This window comes from Schistocerca americana, chromosome 7 (genome assembly GCF_021461395.2).
Source record: "Schistocerca americana isolate TAMUIC-IGC-003095 chromosome 7, iqSchAmer2.1, whole genome shotgun sequence".
NCBI lineage: Eukaryota > Metazoa > Arthropoda > Insecta > Orthoptera > Acrididae > Schistocerca > Schistocerca americana.
In genome coordinates, this window is record NC_060125.1 from 232644348 (window position 1) to 232656735 (window position 12388).

General features: G+C 40.1%; 2 protein-coding genes across 7 annotated transcripts in view; one reads left to right on the forward strand and one right to left on the reverse strand.

Annotated features, from left to right (window-relative positions):
- The window catches only part of LOC124622094 (GPI mannosyltransferase 2-like), a 387261-nt gene that overhangs the window by 136889 nt on the left and 237984 nt on the right, over positions 1–12388 (forward strand). The window lies entirely within an intron of this gene.
- Positions 1–12388, reverse strand: part of LOC124622093 (dual oxidase-like) — a 252302-nt gene that overhangs the window by 132894 nt on the left and 107020 nt on the right. For both annotated transcript variants that reach the window (XM_047147673.1, XM_047147674.1), the window contains exons 14-15: positions 9871–10077; positions 1641–1772 (exon numbers count right to left, since the gene is read on the reverse strand). In XM_047147673.1, coding sequence (XP_047003629.1) covers positions 1641–1772; positions 9871–10077 — 339 coding nt within the window. The remainder of the gene's footprint in view (positions 1–1640; positions 1773–9870; positions 10078–12388) is intronic.

Below are 12388 nucleotides of genomic sequence, written 5' to 3' on the forward strand. Positions count from 1 at the left end.
AGAGGGAGAATGATGTTACAGGCTCCTATTTTTTACTTTAGATTCTGACAGTACTTCTTAAGATAAGATTATGATTGAGAATTATTCATTTGGTATTGCACCACCAAGCTGTTAAATCCCTGAGGATTTAGTTCCACAACTGAGCAAATAAAGCCTCAGTATCCATAATTTGGGGTTAGGGGTAGGTCACTACTCACCTAATAAACCAAGCACTGAGTGATAGATAGGCACATATGAAGGATGATAAATTATTTAGCTGGCATTCAGAGTTAATTTGCATAGCTAGGAAACAAATAAACAAACATCATCAACTCGCCCATACAGTCACTATTGTTTCATAATAATCCTACACGTATGTAGCAATCTTGTAGCTGCCATCGGGAGAAACATGAAAAGTTCAGACTTTGCTGTCATACTTTTTAAGTGGCCTCTGAACTGGAGAAAACAGTTATGAGATCTGTTAAAATATTCTGATAAATGAAGAAGCAGCTTCGAGGCAGTTTGAAATAACGCCACCCTGTATTTGTACAGAAATGGAGAGAAGATTGTTTTGCTCAACCACGTGTGTCAAGTAGATGCATGTCTGAGATGTCTGGCTTTGTTCAGTATTACAATCTCAAGGGCTGTTTCTATTCAGTGCCAGTGTTCACTTTGATGGCAGTAATGCCTGTGCCACTTTGATGCCAGTAATGTCTGTGCTATGTTTCAGTGCATGATTTAGAAGAATCTGTGGCTTGGTGAGCTATTGATAGGACAACAGTTGGTCATTCATTGTGTGAGGCAGCAAATGCGATTGTAATGTTCCAGAGTGTGGGTTTATGCTTTCAAACAACAACTGGGATTCTAAGACCAGGACAAGTTTGTCCACTACCAACTGCAGCCTGATATGATTGTTACCTCTTGTTCACATTTTGTTTGAATCTATATTCTTGCATGCCTTACAGACAGCGAGAGGACACTGAATATTAATCAGAAATGCTTGCATTCCTTTTTTTGGGAAAGAACTTTCTCAGAAGGGCCATGGTACATGTATCATCAACAGTGAGACCATAAGAATATGTTCAGCTTATTGACAAGTTTTGGTGTAGTAGTGAGCCTAATAACTGATGTATTTATGTCTGTAGGTAGCATTTATTATTATTATTATTATTATTATTATTATTATTATTATTATTATTATTTAGAGATGATTTTTAAATCTCTTGCTATATTGTCAGTAATGTTTGTTTATTTATGGGTACAGCAGTGCTGAAAAATACATGAAGCAAACTACAAAGTAGTAAATTTACAGGTCAACAGTTGAAAAAATTCACTACAAGAATGTTTTTCAAATATTTAAAGTGGTGAAACACACAAGAAAAGATTTTCTGTTCAGCATCTCTACAAACGTGCTGTTTGTGAAATATTGTATCCAAAAATATTATACCACTAAAATGTTCCTTGACTATTAAAATGGTTTCTGGATAATACTTTAAGAACTTTGGCTTAAGAATATTGAATGTGCTCTACAATTGTAAACAACAAATGCTGCTGGAATGAGTTCTAACAAAATTTGTATATATGGAGGCACAAACAATATATTACATCTGCCAGTTAGTGCTAGCACATTGATGACTTGAGTTTTTGACAAGTATTCTTACCAGAATATGGAGTTATCTGCTGCTGACATTCCTTCCGGAAGGATTCTCTCATTTGACTTGCAGTTGTTTGCTTCATCTCCATCACTTTCCTCTGCTTGTTGGCTCCCAACACCCATAGAGATACTCCAAAAACTTTGAGAATGCAAATAGTCACAGTGGATTACAAGTATTTATAATTCATTCAGTTAGCCTAATGTAGGAGTAAAATAATTTAAATAAAAGAAAAAAGGAAATATTATTTAAGAGTAGGGATAAATCACTTGCAAATTCTGTAGTTTAAGAGTGGAGATAATTCTCTTGCATATTCCGTACCATACCTGACAAGGGAGTCCAGTCAGCATTGTAGTTGTGTGCCATGTTTTAAGAGTTTCAACTGGTGATAAACACCGTTGACATTGTCTGTTACAGTGTTTGACTGTGTAATGGTATGGCGTTTAAATAGTGTTGACAACACAAAATTCAACATTTTGTATATTTTACTGTATATTTTGTGACCTGTCTTGTACACAAATGTCTGGAAACTAATGCTTGTGTGACTGATATTCACAATGATGAATACGTCGTAGGGCTTTGGGAGAGGTCCTATGACAGGAAATTTTTATCATAGTTTTCGAAAGTTGCTCTCCTGTAAGCAAATCTTATTCAATCAGTGTCTACTTTGCTGTGGTTATACGCTTTCCACTCTATCTGTTATTCATCATGCATTAGAGTCTTCACACACTTTTAACACTGAGGGGGTTTAATGCCATCTTTACAATTGTTCTACTATTTTTAGTGTGTTTCATCTTACCATCTTTTTTGTTTCCTGTTCTTTCTCTAAGGTTCTTAAGGTAACTGTCAGAACATAATGTGAAGAAGACGTGGCTGACTTCCTACCTGCGCCTCATTCAATTTGTGATGATTCTGTTTTTTAAAACATCAATCCTCCTCCGAATTTCCAGCTTTTCCTGGCATTATGAATGATTCAAAAAATTTCTGTCCTGCAGCCACTCAAGTTTCATCACTTCCACTGATATTTCAGCTGCATATATTCTGGCCATTCTTGGAGTATTATTATTATTTTATTTTGAACCAAGAGATATTGATGTAATGCCAAAAGTGGACTTACATGAGCCATTGTAGCACCAATGCATACCACAGATTCTGGTCTGTACCTCATAAGTGTGTACCTCCTGTGCAAGTGAAGAAAGTGCTCAAATGGCTAAATCTTTCTCTGTGTATCTTTCGGTTACTAAAACTACATGGAGAATTAGTTATAGCAAGGGCCAGATCTCATCCCTTGCTCAAATTAAAACTACTATCATGATTTATTAAATAGTCTACTAATCAAATCTCCATGGCATCATTAAACACTGACTCTCAAAACAATAATGTGGATGCTAAAATCATGTTGCTGTAGTTCGTTAAGTGGACCATATGTATGTAATGTTCCAACACTGAATTTGGTCCACATCCGCTTGTTGCTGTGACGAGCCATCCTTCACAGAAACGAGTAAACCTGCAGTCTTCATACGAGGAGGGAAGATCACTTTTACAAGGTGTTTCTCAAGTATCCAGTCTACCTTTAACATGGAAAGAGCACCCACGTAAGGCAGAAACGTAGTCGACTTCAAAAGTCATATTTCTGATTGTATCCTCGAACAATGGAAAATTCTTGGTGGAATAGCAACAGTATGCTCCTTACCACATTGAGTAGGTGTTGAGTGGCTGACAGGCTGAATGAAAAAATACTCATAGATATTATTAGCTATCGAACTAAGTCCTTCATCAGACATACATGAAAGAAAATCACATACATAAATACATATATAACTCTCACAAACATGCCACTGTCACATCCAGGTGCTAATATCCAACTGTGACTGTCTGAGATGAGAAGCACTCTCTTTACTGGGGTGAGTAGTGGTGGTACAGAATGTGTGTGTGTGTGTGTGTGTGTGTGTGTGTGAGAGAGAGAGAGAGAGAGAGAGAGAGAGAGAGAGAGAGAGAGAGAGAGAGAGAGAGAGAGAGAGAGAGAGAGAGAGAGGGGGGGGGGGGGGGGGGAAGGGATAACAATGTAGGGTTGGAGAAAGATGCTAATGCTGTCTTTGGGAGTGTATATGGACATGGCTTGACAGAACAGTGGGCTGGTAGTTACAGCATCAAAAGGATGTGTGTGTGTGGGGGGGAGGCAGGGAAGGGGAAAGTGCACTAGTAGGATGGTAAGTGTGTGTAGATCAGGAGTGCGAATGGGAAGGGGAAAGGGCTAGTGGAGGTTTGAGGCCAGGCAGGTTACAGGAATGTAGGTTATGTTGCAGGGAGAGCCCCACCTGTGCAGTTCAGAAAAACTGGTGTTAGTGGGAGTATGCAGGTAGCACAGGCTGTGAAGCAGTCATTAAAGTGAAAAACACTGTGGTGGTAGCACAGTCAGCAACTCAGCAGTCCAGCTGCCTCTTGGTCACAGTTTGGCAGTGGTCATTCTTGGAGACAGATGGCTTGTTAGTGGTAGTTCCCACGTAGAAGGCAGCATAGTGGTTGCGTCTGTGTTGGTAGATCACGTGGCTGCTTTCACAGCCGGCCCTACCTTTGGTGGGGAAGGAGATGCCTGTGACAAGGCTGGCATACAGGGTAGTAGGAAGATATCTGGGGGCAAGGCATTGGGAGCAGGAGGGGAATAGGGATGGACAACGATTTTGCATAGGTTGGGCAGATGACAGAATACCACTGTGGGAGGGGTGGAGAGAGTAATGGGGAGGCTATTCTCATTCCGAAGTGTGAAAAGGGATAGTCAAAAGTCTGGCAGAGAATATGATTCATTTGCTGCATTCCTGGGTTGTACTGAGTTAGGAGAGTGTGCTGCTCTTTGGCCACACAGTGGGCATGTCGGGTATGGTAGGTGACTAGGAAGACAAGCCACAGGGGATATGCTTCTGTATGAGGTTGTGCGAGACCTTGACATATTTGGAGAGAGATTGCTCATCACTATAGACATGGGTGTAGAAAGGGTGGCAGCTGTCAAAACGGATTATTGTTGGTAGTTGATATGTTTGACATGGACACAGGTACTGATGTAGCCATCCTTGCAGTGGGGGTCAATATCAAGGAAGGTGTCTTGGGCTGAGGAGGAGCAGTTGAATCAAATGGGGGAGAAGTTGAGAATGCCAGGATATGTGGAGTTGGTGTCCTGAATCTTGGTGCAGATCATGGATATGTCATCATTTAATCAATCAGTGAGGGGTTCTGGTCGGTTAGGAAGTGATCCTGTAGATGATCCGCGATAGGTTGGAATAGGATGGTGTCATGCAGGTGCCTGTTGCTGTATCACAGATTTTTGTAATAGATAATGCCTTGAAAGGATTGTGGGAGATGATGTAGTTGGCCACGGTGCCAAGGAAGGAGGTCTTGGGTTTCGTGTCTGTTAGGCATTGTGAAAGGTAGTGTTCAATAGCGGCAATCCCAGGGGCATTGAGAATTTTAGTGCAGAAGGAGGTGGTACCAACAGTAAGGAGCAGGGTGCCAGGTGTTAAGAAACAGGAGCTATGGTGATTTGGCAGAGGAAGTGGTTGGTGTCTTATACATAGCAGGGAAGATTATGGATAATATATTGAAGGTGTTGGTCCACAAGCATTCAGACCTACAGTAGACCTAAATGCAAGATCTGTCCCATACATCCTCTCACTACCACCTACCGCCATCCTGTCCTGTCCCATAAAAGGCAGTGGCACCTGTGCAAGCAGCCAAGTGATCTACCAACTTAAGCTGCAGCCACTGTGCCACCTTCTGGATGGGCATGATTATTAAGAACAAAGTCTGACTGTGACTGTGTCTGAAGTAAGCAGCAATCTTTTCAGGAATGGATAGTGGAGGTGGAGAAGTGGTGTGGTGTGTGGGGAAGGTTATGCAGATAGTAGGATAGGGGTGGGGGAAAGGTGCTAGTGCTGCTTTTGGGAATGTGCAGGAACTGTTGGGGTCAGGATAGGGCTGTTAACTGCAGCATCAGGAGGCCGTTCAGAGACGGGAGCCAGAAGGCTTCCATCAGACCTGCCCAACATCCCCTCATAGCCATCACACACTACCTTGCAGATCACCTACATTTACTACTACTCCAGGATTTCCCAGCAGCCATCCTGCAGAATCCAGAGTCTGAACAGACCTACAATAGTGTCATGATCCTGTTCTCCAAAAACCTCAATCCTACAAAAGTTTCTGTCCTTGTCAAACGGCTTATCTTTTGCCCCACTCCCAAATTCAAACATACGCTTATTAAATGTTTTCTCTCTTTCCCTAAAGCAGAAACACTTTTTCACTACTAACCCTACCAATCAGATTCAGTGCAAAACTGATATTAAACTCTGCCTGACTCAGTTTTCTCCTCTATCTAACTGTGATACACACCCACTGCCCCCAAATTATCCTGTGTTATCTTTCCATAATTTGTAACCTCGACCACTGCCTCGCTATCATTCCCCAAACCCCTCAACATGGAAACCAACCTCACATCCATGGAAAGAAACACAATCTGCCACCTGAAACTAATCTCCACCTTATAGTCATACCTGTCGACAAAGGCTTCATGACTGTGGCTTTGAACCACAGGAGTTATCTGTTGGAGGGACTTTGCCATCTGTCAAATACACCCATCTAAAAACCGTTCCACAGTCACACCCATTCCAGGTATCTAGCAGGATCTCCAGTCCCTCCTCAGATCCTTAGGTCCATTCCAGAACCTCTCCCCTAACTTTCTCTTAACATGTCGTCGACGGAATGGTAAACTCTAATTTTTCTTCCTTTTGCAGGAAGTTTTATCTTGTCCACACCTTATGAAAACATAATTTTGAAATATCTTTTGGGAAGGTTAAAAACATTTTCATTATAAATTCTTCATTTGTTTTACAGCATTATTTTGGTAGCAAGTCTTACAGCTACCTGTTTGATTAACCTGTTCTCATCCTCAGTTTGTTTCTTTGTATCTACACACATAAAAAAATTTTTTGCATCACCCCAGTTCCCAGAACTCCCCGGTTCCCAGTACTCACTTAACATGGGGAGTCTTACTACGTGGTTACCAGTTTGAATGTTAAGTATGTTGCTAATCTTCAGCCGTACAGAATTTCGAACGCATCTGATTATTCCTCAGAACTTAAGTATCCTACTTCTTTCTATGTTGATTCTTCCAGACAGTTCTCTCAAATTTTATTTTTACTGTAATACTAAATTGTGATCCGAGTCCCTATTCGCTCCTGGATATGCCTTAGAATCCTTTATCTGATTTCAGAACCTGTTTCTGACCATGATGTAATCAAGCTGGATTCTTCCTGTGGTTCTTGGTATTTTCCAAGTACACATTCCCCTCTTGTGATTTTTGAAAAATATAACAACTGTTACTGGCTGAATTTTATTGCAGAACTCAATTAGTCTTACTCCTCTCTCATTCCTTCTAGCAAGCACATATTTCCCATAAACCTTTCTTCTGTTCTATCACCTGCTGCTGCATTCTAATCCCTCATTATTATTAGATTATCATCTCCCTTCACATACTGAATTACTCATTCGATATCCTTGTATTCATCCTCTACATTGTCATCTTCTGCTCATAACATCAGCATGTATACTTGAATTATTGTCATTGGCGTTGGTTTGCTGCAGCTTCTGATCAGCACAACTCTGTCAGTGAACTGTTCACACTACCTTACTCTCTGCCCTACTTCCTGTTGATAATGAATCCTACTCCAATTATACCATTTCTCGCTGTTCTTGGTAGTACTCTATATTCATCTGTGCAAAAATCAGTATCTTCTTTCTATTTCACTTTACTGGCCTTCATTAAATGCAGATTAAGCATTTGCGTTTGCAGATTTTCTAGCTTCCCTACTACTTTCAAACTTCTGACATTCCATAGTCTGACTTGTAGAACATTACTCTTTTGTTGACTATTTGATCTTTCCCTCATGGCTCTTCCCCCTATGGACACTTTTTCTGTTAAGGCTACATGTCCTGTGTGTTTTTAATGTAATGGTTTCCATTGTCTTCTGCATCCTCACGACATTGATCGTGGCGTTATTCTGCCTCGTGAGGGCAATTTCCCAACCCAAGGGCAAGAAGTTGCCCTGAAACACTGTCCACTCCTCTGTCCTCTTTGACAAGCTGTTGGCAGATGAAGGCGACTCCTTATGCTAGAAGTCTCCAGCTGCCATTGCTGTAAGAAGAGCAATAAATCAAAAAATTATCTACAATCCAAGAAGTCTTCACTGTGCTCATTGTACTGATAAGTATGGTAAAGAGAGCAACACTTAAAATGCTTCCTTCAGGGACACTATTCTTTTACATAAAGTTGCTCAAGAATATGGCTCTTATTTGGTAATATAATGTCTATTCTGCAAGGAAGTATTTCAATGTAAGTGACACAGTGTCACAAAGTTCCATTAGTGAAACTGGCTGAGTTGTACTTCCACAGGGTGTTGTATGAGGGGTTTTCCAGTTTGGTTTACCTTTATTTTGTTTTATGCTCATGAAGCATCCTGTGCCTTGCCTGATACATGCACGTTCTTAACAGAGTCTCCATTAAGCTGCATGCATTGCAGCACAGATGTGGAAACTCGTGCAGGCCCTCCTCAAACTGCATTCATTGAGTCTGTCGCGCCCATCACAGGACAGCTGCTTGCAGCTCCTAGGTACCTTCATAGGCCTGAACAGGTGGTAATCGGAAGGAGCCAAGTCAGAAGAATGTGGTGAGTGTGGCAGTACCTGGAATCCCAGAATGATTGCAGCTGTGGTTATACGAGATGTGTGGGGATTAGCGTTGTGTTGCAAGAGCACTCCTTTGGCCCATTTTCCTGGTTATTTCTTTTGAATTGTGTGACGCAACTCTCAATGAGTCTTGCCATGCAGTTCAGCAGAACCACCCTGGAAAATGAGCGAAAGGAATGCTCTTGCAACACAACCCTCATCCCCTTATGTTTTGGATAACCACACTGACAAGGGATCCAGGTACTGCTCCACTTGCCATATTGTTCTGACTTGGCCCCTTCTGATTACCACCTATTCAGCACTATGAAGGTACCTCTGTGTGGACACCGTTTTGCAGACACTTAGGAACTGCTAGCAGGTGTCCTATGGTGAGTGTGACAGACTTATTGATAGTGGTTTGAGGAGGGCCTACAGGAGTTTTCACATCTCTGGTGCAAGTGTATGCAGCTTAATGGAAACTATGTTGAGAAAGTGCATCCATCAGTCAAGGCACAGAAAGTCTTAGTTAGCGTAAAACAAAATTAAGTGTAAACCGACCCTTGTACAACACCACGTGGAAGTACACTTAGCCAGCTTCACAACTGGAATTTATGTGAAAGTGTGTCAGTTATATTGGAATCCTTCCTTTCAGAGTAAAAATGCCCTTACCAAATAACAGACACACTATCAAGTAACTTTGCACAATAGTGTCCCTAAAGGGAGCATTTTAAGTGTTGCTCTCTTTACCACTCTGATAAACAGCACAGTGAAGACTCTTTGTTTGTAGATGATGTTTTGATTTTTTGCTCTTCTTACAGTCTTGAATCCATAGCTCATCAATTATAGCTGACACTTCAGAAAATGGAGGATGGGACACGATATTCTAACCCAAGCCTATTTAAGTAAAAAGATCTTGGGTTTAGACAGGTCCTATTTTCAACAGTTGTGTAAAGTGGTTGCCCATCACATCTATGCTGTGAATGTGCCATTCAGTTTGATCTCTCTACTTAAAAATGTTGGTCACAGTACACCATATAGGCATTAGAATAACAAGTGAAGGTAATGGCACAAGCTTTATTCCTTGTGGCCATGCTGAAGCTAGTGAATCACTACTTACACTACCTTAACACATGTCACGTACAGGCACAAAGCTGAAGTTGAATATCAGTCACCGAGGTATTATGTATATAACATAAATATTATAGCCCATATTTTGCCAAGTCACACCTAAATTAACTGTTAATGTCTGTCCTAAGATGCTTTATACTTGCTGTCGAGAGATCCTCAGTTCACCTAAAAATCCAGATGGTAAGTCATACAACATTGAAAACAAAGCTTAGATTAGACATACATTTCATTCTAATAGATCCATAATGAGAAGATCCTTCAGGATTTACAATATGTCTGGCAGCTTTCTGAACTTCAAGGAATTAAGAATTCACACAATTAACTGTATTTTTGTACATGTCAGATGAAAAACTGAGTTATTTTTTATATATTTTTCAATAAAGTTCAAGTAACTTACCAATTATGAGAACTCCACAAGCAAGGTATGTTACAATAAATGCTTTTTCACTGTTTCTGAAGTAGTCATATGTCTGCAAAGTGGTGCAGGCTTCAACATCTTTAGATGAATTAAGAAGTGGTAGATGGTAGCATGTTAAATTTTCATCTGTTGTCATACTCAGGCATGTACTTTTTTCTAATTTACATTTGGAATTTATATTGTCTCCTGAAAAATCAAAAATGGTATGATTAATTCCACATGCATTGATTCAAACCTAGGTCGTCCCTGCTTCTCTCTTATTTGTCCCTCCTCCCTCATACCCAAAGTGGTATCATACTGATATATTACACAGTATCATATTCCATTTAATGCTCTCATTATACAGTTGTTGAAAGCTTGCAACTACTTTTTTTTACCTACATGAATTGTTTTGCAAGCTTTATATAGCCTACATCAGAAGCAATGTACAATAGAAATGCCTTTTCCAAAACATCAGGATTGTTATACAACATTTCTGAATACAATGACTTTGTATGCAGCTGTAATGCTGTTCCTGCGTAGCAATAAATGACTCCTCAGAGAGCTGGAGAAGAAAGAGCACAAAACCATTATAATAATACCAGACTCCAGTAACAAGAATATATTTTAAAGGAGGAAGCTCACAGATATGTTTTCAAAATGAAGGTACAATTTTATAGTCACCCCAAATGAATAGAAGGAAAAACATTGACAAAGATATTTTAATTTTTGACACGCTACCTATAACCCGGTAAGCTTTGGTGTACAACTATCAAAGAAGTCCTTCAAATATCAGTCAAGCTCAAAGACATTTTTGACAGAGAGCTGTGCTACAGAAAAAGTGACAAAAGAGCTAAATTGAGGCAAACAGCCAAAAACTAGATGTGATGTTCCCTGGACAGAGGAGCACAAGCAAACTGATTCAAGAAAAAGCAAAGCTCGGTGCCAAATGCAACAAGATTCCACGTAATCCCAGCCAGCACCAAATATTAAATAATACATCATTTAACATCAAATGCTCTTCAGTATACCCAAAAGCTGCAAATATTACAAATTTCAGACACACTACAAATAAACTATTCTGAATGCATCATGCAGTTCTTAATATTATATCAAAAGGAAGATTTAGTCAAGAAAACTAAAATTATGAGACAGTTTTGCTGATCACTGCTCACCGTCAGGTGGGAGAATATTTAGTACTACCAATAGACACATAAAAGTACATTATACTGTCCCACACCTCTGAACTATTAGTGCTTTCACCTTGGAGGAGAGAATGATAGATTGGAAAAGGTTAGAAATGAAGGACAGGTCATTCAGACCCCAGGACCCCTTCCTAATAACTTAGTTCTTAAGATTGAATTTTTGCTTTGTATAAAAATGTGTTTATTTCTTTTAACACTTGGTTTAAGAATCATGAAAGAAGGTTGTATACATGGAAGAACCCTGGCGATACTAAAAGGTATCAGATAGATTATATAATGGTAAGACAGAGATTTAGGAACCAGGTTTTAAATTGTAAGACATTTCCAGGGGCAGATGTGGACTCTGACCACAATCTATTGGTTATGACCTGTAGATTAAAACTGAAGAAACTGCAAAAAGGTGGGAATTTAAGGAGATGGGACCTGGATAAACTAAAAGAACCAGAGGTTGTACAGAGATTCAGGGAGAGCATAAGGGAGCAATTGACAGGAATGGGGGAAATAAATACAGTAGAAGAAGAATGGGTAGCTTTGAGGGATGAAGTAGTGAAGGCAGCAGAGGATCAAGTAGGTAAAAAGACGAGAGCTAGTAGAAATCCTTGGGTAACAGAAGAAATATTGAATTTAATTGATGAAAGGAGAAAATATAAAAATGCAGTAAGTGAAACAGGCAAAAAGGAATACAAACGTCTCAAAAATGAGGTCGACAGGAAGTGCAAAATGGCTAAGCAGGGATGGCTAGAGGACAGATGTAAGGATGTAGAGGCCTATCTCACTAGGGGTAAGATAGATACCGCCTACAGGAAAATTAAAGAGACCTTTGGAGATAAGAGAACGACTTGTATGAATATCAAGACCTCAGATGGAAACCCAGTTCTAAGCAAAGAAGGGAAAGCAGAAAGGTGGAAGGAGTATATAGAGGGTCTATACAAGGGCGATGTACTTGAGGACAATATTATGGAAATGGAAGAGGATGTAGATGAAGATGAAATGGGAGATATGATACTGCGTGAAGAGTTTGACAGAGCACTGAAAGACCTGAGTCGAAACAAGGCCCCCGGAGTAGACAATATTCCATTGGAACTACTGACGGCCGTGGGAGAGCCAGTCCTGACAAAACTCTACCATCTGGTGAGCAAGATGTATGAAACAGGCGAAATACCCTCAGACTTCAAGAAGAATATAATAATTCCAATCCCAAAGAAAGCAGGTGTTGACAGATGTGAAAATTACCGAACTATCAGCTTAATAAGTCACAGCTGCAAAATTCTAACACAAATTCTTTACAGACGAATGGAAAAACTAGTAGAAGC